Source organism: Plutella xylostella, chromosome 21 (genome assembly GCF_932276165.1).
Source record: "Plutella xylostella chromosome 21, ilPluXylo3.1, whole genome shotgun sequence".
Taxonomy (NCBI): Eukaryota; Metazoa; Arthropoda; class Insecta; order Lepidoptera; family Plutellidae; genus Plutella; species Plutella xylostella.
This window is the reverse complement of record NC_064001.1, coordinates 3,211,091-3,221,276: the sequence shown is the minus strand read 5'-3', so window position 1 is coordinate 3,221,276 and position 10,186 is coordinate 3,211,091. Positions and strand designations below refer to the sequence as shown.

Genomic DNA, 10,186 nt, shown 5'->3' with positions numbered 1-10,186 from the left:
GGTAGTCAGAGGTGACTCGCAAGCTCTAAAAAACTTACCTAATAATATAATACGCCATTCCATTTGTAGTGAATCCATGTTACAAATCACGCCAAACAGTATTCCAGCGTTTCACACGCTAAACTGACTCGGCCTTAAAAACCCTCGCGACGGCAAGACATGCACATTTTATCTGCATTTTGCGTACCTGCTACGTACTCTTTCCTATAGGAATTTGGCTCCCTTACCCTCATTGGCAGACTTTCCTCGTAATCCTTATGTCCAATAAATAGAGAACACTTTGCTTTAACTCTGCTGCCACGAATGAAAAGCAAAGTGAACGGTACCCGTAGGTGTTTTGTTGAGTGACGACGACTGACTTTGCATCGGTATAAAATCTTTGACCTGATTTTTGATCTGGAAAATGTGCTTTGTAAGGAAATTTCTAAGGGAGGAAGTGCCGTTTTGTGGCATCAGGCTCATTCAATAAGCTGTTTACCTACTGGTTTTGAAAACCGTGTTTGGTGAAAGCAAATCATTAATCTTAATAATTAGCTCCCATACCCAGTATACGGAAGGAGCCACCTGGAGTGACGTATCACCTGTTCCTTATATCTACGCGAGCAATGAAAAGGTTCCAGAAATATATGGAATGGCAATGGCAGATGGAACATTTTATTGCTCGCGTGGGATTATACGTCCAGGACACCGCTCTGCCCTTTAAAGTGAACTAAGGTCAAACGGATAAAAACATGGTAAAAACATTACTTTATTAATTGAAGTGAAACAAACTCTCACACACTAAGCCCACCAATCACGACGGCACAACAAAAGTAATTCAACAATCCAACATCAAATAAAGAAAGAAAGAAAGTAAGTAATCACAGCGAGATTACAGCAGGCTGTGTCGCTAAGCTAGTGGGACATCTGGCTAAGTTTCAGCAACATTAGTTGGCCAGTCGGAAATCTGTTGTATTAGTAAAGCAATTTGTCTGACTTCGCTTGCCGCCGCGCTAACTTTTCTAATCTAAACTGTTGGCCCCGCTTTCCGTCTTGGTGAAAACTCGGCCTTCCAACTCATATGTGTATTGGAAGCTTTTTATTGGTCGACGCCCCGCGACGCGATAACTAAAACCGCTGACAGCTTATTCAGACTTTACTGAAATGTTTTAGAGTTTAGATCTGATTTGGTCTGTTGCTATTTGTGTTTAGGTACGATTAGGAATAATCAATCACAGATAGTAAATAGTGTTAAATAGATAACGATGTTTGTAGTAAGACTGAACACGAGTATTCCGTCTAGGTACCTATCATCTATCTACTATAATGTGCATATAATAACTTACCTAATGTATTGAATTTTCAAATATGAGTTTTCCAGCACCCATTTTTTTTGGTTCATTTAATTATTATGTAGACAGGTACATTATATCATCCGTCCGTAGAAAAAAAATCACCTAAACAGTTTCACCACTTAAAAAACCTTTGTTGCAAAAACATCGCATAGTTTTCCCTCCCCATTATATCCCGGAAACAGAAACCCGATCAGCGAAACTGTCCCAAAACTGTAGCCCAAAGTTGCAATCCTATCGAAGGAATTAACTAAGAGTAGGGTACTCATTACACTGTGGACTAGTCGAGGATCACGTGAACACTCGCTCCAACGATATTTTAATCATAGAATAATGATATATGAACTAGATGGAGTGTCCGATTAAAATATGCTTCTTGAGATAAGTGACACCCCACTTCTACTACTAAGCTCTTATTTTGAATTAGTTCGGTTAGAAGATTTGTGACTTTATTGATTGGTCGGTGAACTTAAAACGGTTTGACAGTAAACAAAACTCGGACAGTTTTTTGCTTTATTTTGTATGTGACACGACGCCATCTTGTTCGTACATTGTTAATCTAAGACTAGCCCCATCTGCTCGCCGGGCGTCACGTAGATAGACTGTGAACTACTTCTTCTGAGCTCCAAATTGTTGCGTAAATTGGAACGCGAAAAAACGTTGTTGCGTTAATTCGTGATTCTGGATTAGCGTTTGTTGCTGGCGTTAATTAGTGTCATGTAGGTAGAAGGTTGTCTGACGTTGACTTTCTGACTTTTACTGCAACCATATTAATTCGAATGAGTAACAAAAGGAACAAAGAGAAGTAACCAAGTAACCACAAAGCAAAGTGGAAGTAACCACGTATCAAATCAAAAGTTAACCATGTTTCTTCGTCACGCTTTTATTTCATAACGTAGTTATAATATTTTTACAATCTGGTGTCATATCACCAGACATTATTCCAACTCCTGCCATACTACAGACACGACAAAAGCGACATGTCCTCTCACACAACATTGGTGAAACTCCGTTCATACCACACTCAAGACACACGCCACATGTCTCGCTGCCGCCGCCGCTGCCGTGTCTCAACTAGTCCCAACCCAAGTGCGGTCGAGAAGGCTTCGGCATCAGTGACCGCAACATGCAAACGACACTAGCGGAGATACGCGGTCATCGAGAATTACCTACTTTATGTTTATTAGGTAAAAGTAATCAATGTAAAATACTAACAGGGACATGTAAAAAAGAAAATAGTAAGTACCTAACTTAAAAAGGGGGATAATAATTTATTAAGAACAATAGAATCCATTGTATTTTTTTTCTCTTTAAATTAATTAAGTATGTCATGTTTCATCAGCATGTTCTGAAACCAATTCCTAATTTGGATTCATAGCATAAATTGTGTAAGCTGCATCGATATATGTTTTCCAGAGTAAACTTTATTCCAGCTGACATTGCATTTTAGGTATTAGATGGGAGGTAATCCTAATATTTTGTATAAAAAAATATTCATATTTATAATAATCAGGTACATTTATTAAAGATTTGAACTGTCTAGATTGAAACGGTAATATTTGAGCTAAGTATATAACTACGTATAGATAATCTCTTATCTTAATTATTTTTAAATTAACACTTAGACGTAGGTATCAATTTATTTGAAATAAATTAGAAACTAATCCCTATTCTATTCTCTCTATAGAAGCTAATCCCCATATCACTTTCTTTATCATTATTATTTTATCAATGACTGATTACCTACATATTAAAAACGCTTCTTTGGATATGTCTGTTAGTGTTTAGCGGTGCATTAGATCAGAGATTAGAGATAGCATGTATCATAGCTGATATGGATATTTCTGTTTATAATTTACGTGAATAGCTTCTTTATATTTTGTGTAACTAGGATTTTTACACGATAAACTTGTAACTAAGGAATACTACGATTATTGAAAATATTTTTCCTCACTAGTGATTTCCTTTCATAATAATTATTAAAAAAATTAACATCCGACTGACTATTGACGTCCGACTGACTATTAACGTCCCTCTTTCTTAAAATATTGGAAGTCTGCTTGTTTATCTTGTCTACCAGGTCTTGCAAAGCCTCGTATTGTAACCGCGGGTGCATTTTTTCCCCTGTCTGTTCACTTTTCAGGAAATATGGTCCATCGGCTGCTTGGCAATCGAAGGAATCCTTAACAACATAAACTCTACAAGTTTTGCCACCATATAAATCGGTCGGGTCATTAACCGCTTGTCGGTGTATTTCTTTGATTTTCAAGGCGACAACCCGACCGTTCTTCTTGTATTTAGTGACTGTGATGGCCTTACGAGACCTCGAGTTGCGGAGGCGTTCGCGGGCGTTGTCCAGTTTTATATTAAACCTTGAAGGCATATTCTTTGGGTCAATGAACCGCTTCGGCCGTCTCCAAGACTTGACATGTCTTCTTGGCCCTGCGAGCATGTCCTGGCGCAATGTTTCTTCAAATGGTTTCCTTGTGGTGTGTGGCGCCAAATGTGTAGTCTTGTTAATAGCTAGGACAGCTAAGTTAATACACTGGCTACATTGTTGGCAGTTGCTAGGACCGATTTCTTCTGACTCCAGAGGGAAGGTTTTGTGTATAAGAGCACCGCCGTTGGTATTCATGAGCATTGTCTTTTGTTTTTCTCTAGATTCTATGAGTTGGCGAGTGCTGTAAAAGTATCGGTTGCCTGAGTGACCTGAAAAGAAGAATTTATGAAATAGTTTTTTTAACTTAAAAATATGTAATAAAACATTGATCGCCGTAATGTCTAATTCTGTTAATGATGTCTAATAGTTTTGTCTGTCGAATAAATTGAGCGTCGAAGTTGTGCGTTGTCTAGTAATAGGGAATATGCAAGTGGTTCAAATAAAGGTCAAATATTATTTATAATAAACTTTGTTGTTTCATAACTACGACTCCATCATAATTTTTGATTATAATTTATTTTTGAGCAAGTAAATGAAGTTGAAAAGTACAAAAAAACTTCGGTAAATTCTAACTTCCGAGAAACGTCACCCATTTTCTTAGGGCGGATGTGACGTCATAATTCTTTATATATCAATCTCAGAATAATAACTTCTTTGCGTTTGCGTATAGTTAAATAAATGTCAAGTGTAAACAAAGAAATGTTAATGTCACCGAGTATTTGTAATGCTCGTTGTGATCAGATACGATGGATCACATAAAAATTCTTCCAATACGAGTAGATCCTAGCCTCCTATAACCTCTCCACTTCTTGTTTGATATGCTTGTTTGTTTGCAAAGTTTAGGACTTTTTATATTTTTTGTTGGTAGTGTATGGGCTGCCACTAGTTGTTCTATTGTAATGAGGCGTAAACAGCCATTCGCTAGTCAACGAGCCACTCAAATATGCTCCATATTGCAACACAATAAAATTAAATTTGTATTGTAAGTATTATGACACGAACATGACACAAGTTGCTCTTTCTACTTTTAGGTTATAATGGCAGTCGTTAGTATATTTCAAAAGTTGTTATTTTTTTCTAAATTAAGTTATGGAAGAATTCTCGTAATCAGAAGAACTGGACACATTAAATTTATTACGCAGTATGAAAGAGTAAACTGTGGCCAGCTGCGGAAAAGGACAGCAAAGACTATTGAAAAGTCGAGAGCCGTGTGCCCAATTATTAGGGAATATGCATATATTTTTATACTCTTATTCGATAGTTTAGATAAGGGGATTTAGACCTTTGAGATATGCACAATGGTTCCATTCAAGAGAGCCAGGTGCAGGTTCTTACACCCCCACAGATAATAGAATAGAATGACCCACTAACCCTAGTCTCTTTTACTGAGAACCAAAGTTACAGTAAGTACTTACATACAATACAAATATTACTTTATATTCATTACCTACCAGGCTAAGGAACTGTCTAGATCATGTTATCATAAAACTAAATAAAAGGAAAACAAATGCCAAGATCGCTGTCTTAAACACTACTATCACAGATCATAAAACAATATTAACCAGTATTTCGAAAACAAAACAAACGAATAAATGTCCTAAAACTAAAACCTATGTAAACTTTGATAAAGCGCTAGATAGCATAGCCAATAAAAATATATCCGACCTTCTCTTCTGTGAAGACCCGAATGCCCTGGTAGAGCTTCTTGTTTATAAAATTAATGAATCCCTACAGGAACATACTACTATAAAAACAATACCAAAATCTAGTCGCACTATTAAACCATGGATTACTCCTGGCATTCTGCGCTGCATAAGGAACAGGAACAAAATGCAAAAAAGAGCTAAAAACAACCCATTTGATCAAATACTTAATGTAACTTACAAAAGATACCGTAACTACTGTAATAATTTAATAAAAAAATTAAAACGTAAATATGATAAAACACAACTTACAAATTCAATAAAAAATACAAAACTATTATGGAACAATATAAAAAATATTACAAATTTAAAACGAAATAAAACAAGTAATACGGAATTACTTGAGATGACACAGTGCCCTAAGCAATCAGTAAATATGGTAAATGATTTTTTTGTAAATGTTGGCAGAGTTCTGGCAGAAAATATACAATCACATTACCCTGCCCTTGCCACTAACGCACCTCTTTCATTTGATGCGCACCTCACTACTTTTGTGCTCTCTGATACAGATGTCAACGAAGTTGAAAAAATTATTATGAGCCTAAAATCGGATAGTGCCCCAGGTAGTGATAATATCCCTACAAGATTTCTCAAGTTAGCTAAAAATCATATCATTCCGGTTATTTGCCACTTGGTCAATCTTTGCTTCTCTAAGGGCGTCTTCCCATCGGTACTTAAGCAATCCATAATAACACCAGTCTTTAAAAGTGGCAGCAAGAACGACGTGAACAATTTTAGGCCTATCTCTGTTCTGACAGCAATTTCAAAAGTTCTGGAAAAAATTATAAATAGCAGACTCATCGGATTTCTTGACAAGTATGATATACTGTCAAACTCCCAATATGGCTTTCGACAGGGCAGATCTACTCATGATGCAATAAAGGATCTAACGTCATTAATTATAGAACAATTAGACAAGGGGAAAAAGTGCCTTACAGTTTTCTTAGACTTAAAAAAGGCCTTCGATACTGTGTCTATACCTACTCTACTACGAAAATTAGAACGAATTGGTATCAGAAGCACACCTCTAGAGCTAATGAAGGATTATCTTTGTAATCGACGGCAAAAAACAAAAGTAGGAGATTATATTAGTGAAGATCAATATGTGACCTACGGAGTCCCGCAGGGAAGTGTCCTAGGACCTACACTATTCCTAATATATATAAATGACTTATGTAACTATCAAATCAAGCAAGGTCACATATTCTCATATGCTGATGACACAGCTGTGGTGTTTACGGGAGAGTCCTGGGATTATGTACATAAGGTAGCAGAGGCTGGCTTGTCAAAAGTTAATACCTGGCTAAAGCAGAACCTTTTAACATTAAACACCTCAAAAACTAATTACATTTGCTTCGGTATATATAATAGCTCACAACCTAAAATGTCTAACCTTAGAATACACGACTGTAATTGTTTGGGTAATAACTACTGTGACTGTCCATCTATCGAAAAAGTTGCCTTTACTAAATACCTCGGTGTTATAATAGATCAAAGACTATCCTGGCACCAACATCTTGAGTTAACAACCAGTAGAATAAGAAAACTTATTTACACGTTTAAAAACTTAAGACACGTCGCTGAACGAGATCTTCTAAATCAAATCTATTTAGCACTGGGGCAATCCATTTTAACTTACTGTATTTACATTTGGGGAGGCGCTACAAAGGTAAAATTCCTTGAATTAGAACGAGCTCAGAGATCCTTACTAAAAGTCATGTACTTTAAACCCTATAGATTTCCTACGCAAGACCTATACCATAATTCAAAATTACTGACTGTGAGAAAGATATACATACTAAACTTACTGATGCAAAAACATAAATCATTGACATACAATCCCACAAGCAAAAGAAGGAATGACATAGTTGCTTCCTGTAGTGTTAAAACAACATTTGCTATGCATCAATACAAAAAACAATCCGTTTTTATATACAACAAAGTAAACAAAGTACTTAACATCTACCCTATGCTATTATACGAAATGAAGAAGAAAGTCACCGAGTGGTTACTAACGTTAAATTATGAAGAAGTGGAGGAGCTGTTCAAAGTTATTGAATGAATTTTTAACAACTATTACCTTGTAGTAGTTGTAGGTAGGCGTTTGAATATTGATATAATCTATATATACATGTATGTGTTTATATATTAACGTTACTATATATAATATACTTATCTCCATTTATAATTTTTTCTATACATATATATATTTATATTTATATTATTATTTACATACCAAATATGAGTCTCGTAGCTGTAAAGCTGGCTAGTAGCTAAAGTTTTATTTAATTCAGTATAATCTAAAAATGTTAAATTAGGTTTTATAAATGAGTTCCTAGATTGCCTGTAACTTACCTGTAAACATGTAACCTGACCTAACCTTATAATAACCATATTTTAAACAGTTTCTAATTTATGAAAGTTTGTAAATTACTTTTTTTCTTTATTTTATATCTTCTTTATCTTTATAGTCTAAATTTGAATGTAAATAACTACATAGTTTAAAACTATCGTAAACTATTTAAAATGTACTTAGTATATGGAAGAGCGGGGTATCCTGGCACAGGTACTTTATACTTAAAAGGATGCCCCATCAACTATTGTAACTAGTATGTAAGTTTACGAAATAAAATATTTTGAATTTGAATTTTTGAATTCATATTGCCATAATAGCGTAATATTGTGTACAAAGGTCCTCTGGTTTGCGCGCTCCCATTTCAAAAGAGCTACTAGCAGCTATTTACGAGCTCCCATTACAAAACAGCCACTGGTCACACTTTATTACCATTACAAAACAGTTACTGATCACACTTTATACACTTCCTTTTTCGTTTGTTACCATGACAACATTGGTTTGTTGAAAATACAAAAGTACTCTGTGATTACTTGATTAGGTAAAAAATCTATGCCGACTGACGGGACTCATTATTCTGAGCCGTGAAATTAAACGATTATGACGTCACGACAGCCCGCCATCCTGACGGGAATTTCAAAGTGGTCGTGATGGTTGTAATTTTTTAACTTTCTTTAAAATACCTTAAATTACTTATTTTGGCGTTGAATTTTTTTTTACTATAATAAAGTGATGTAAAACTATCCAATAAAAGTATTAAAAAAAATTACGCATATTCCCTATTGACTGCCAAAGCAATGAATTGTTATTCGAGGTTTTATCGAAGTCAGCTATATGTCGAAGTATTTTACTGTCAAAATTCAGTCCGAAATTTCATAAAAATTGTACTTTAGAGAGACAGATTTGGTTGGATTTCAGAAAATGTGCACCACCTTCTTCTTCTTATTTTACCATCATACAATAAATAATTTTCACTTTAATAGATTCGAAAAACATCACAAACCAAAGCACAGTTAGTTCACTGACCTCTCAACGCCAAAGCTGACACCGCCAGCAGGACACCAAACAGGAGAGAACTCATTAGCTTCATTTGTGCGTCCTTGCAGACAATCTCCTTACAAAACTGCACTAACAAGCTCCGCCTCGCTTCCTTTAACAAAACACTCGCGCCTCAAAACTCTGTCATATCTCTCGTAATTAATTGTGCTAATACGGAGACGCGAATGCAGATGGATATCGCGAGTCTGTTATATAATACAGAGATCAGTGTTTACGGCAGCGTGTGTGGTGTTTATAATACGGAGCTAATCCTGAAGCTTGACAATCGATTGTTTAGTTTGTGTAGTGTTGGGTCCGTCGCTGTTGGATATCGATTTTTTCTTAATAGATATTTTAGAAAGAAGCATTTTAAAGTTACGATATTGACGACTGCTGGACTGGCGCGATGGCGTCACATTTGCGTCTCACTGATATTTGTTCTCATGTCTTGGTTCTACCCAAAATGTGGCAATATGCCTGTCCCATATTCTTGCCTACCATTCAAAGAAGTGGTACTATGCAAGATGATTGTGTGTGTGCTTGTTTGTGATTTATAAGATTATGAAGCTTATAAATAAATCATATATCAAACTAATCCTAATGACAAACTAACTTTGTGATATTTTAAGAGATGCCGAAATAAGTATTTTTTACGAAAATATCGATAATATTAGATTATCATATGAGTAGGTGTTTATCGATACGGTTTGTCAAAACGCTAGGAGTGATGGTCATCATTATCTAATTACTATTGTGCCCGTATTATGTTTGCACCAAGCACAATAATAGATACGTTTGTTATGATCTACATACACCTCCATATACGTCATATATTTTTAAAAGAAGTCTCGTTTCCCATATAATATGTTTATTGAAAACTAAGTGAATTATTTCCATAGTTTATGTCATAACTTCAGGGTGATAAACCCCATTTATCAACCTCATTCAGTTCATATGGAACAAATCTGAAGCTTCAAAAGAATCTGAAAGTGCCTTTTACATTAGTAAGTTTCCTCATAATTCAAAAATATTTTATGGCCGTAATGTGTCTCAATAAAAAACAGTGTGAGTAAAATTTATTCTGTAGATTATGACTATGATATTTTCAGTTTAGGAAATTCTCTTATTATCTAAAGGGTGTTGCAAAAGGGGTATACTAAGCCGAAACCTACATGTGCAGCATGTTATATCTAAGCCCGAAACTGAAATCAGAATTTGAAAATTCGCGAAAAAAAATTTTCATTTTCCAGAGAAACTTTGTTGGTCACGTGACTTTTACTATGGAAAAAAAATCAAATTCTGATTTCAGTTTCGGGCTTAG

General features: G+C 35.3%; 1 protein-coding gene across 1 annotated transcript; it reads right to left on the bottom strand.

Annotated features, from left to right (window-relative positions):
• Nucleotides 1–2,854: 2,854 nt before the first annotated feature.
• LOC105387078 lies at nucleotides 2,855–9,014 on the bottom strand. The gene is made up of 2 exons (XM_011557750.3): nucleotides 8,854–9,014; nucleotides 2,855–4,040 (listed from the first exon to the last, which is right to left on the bottom strand). Exons 1-2 carry the CDS (start codon nucleotides 8,915–8,917, stop codon nucleotides 3,247–3,249), a joined length of 858 nt encoding a protein of 285 aa, XP_011556052.3. The 5' UTR covers nucleotides 8,918–9,014; the 3' UTR covers nucleotides 2,855–3,246.
• Between the last annotated feature and the right edge of the window lie 1,172 nt (nucleotides 9,015–10,186).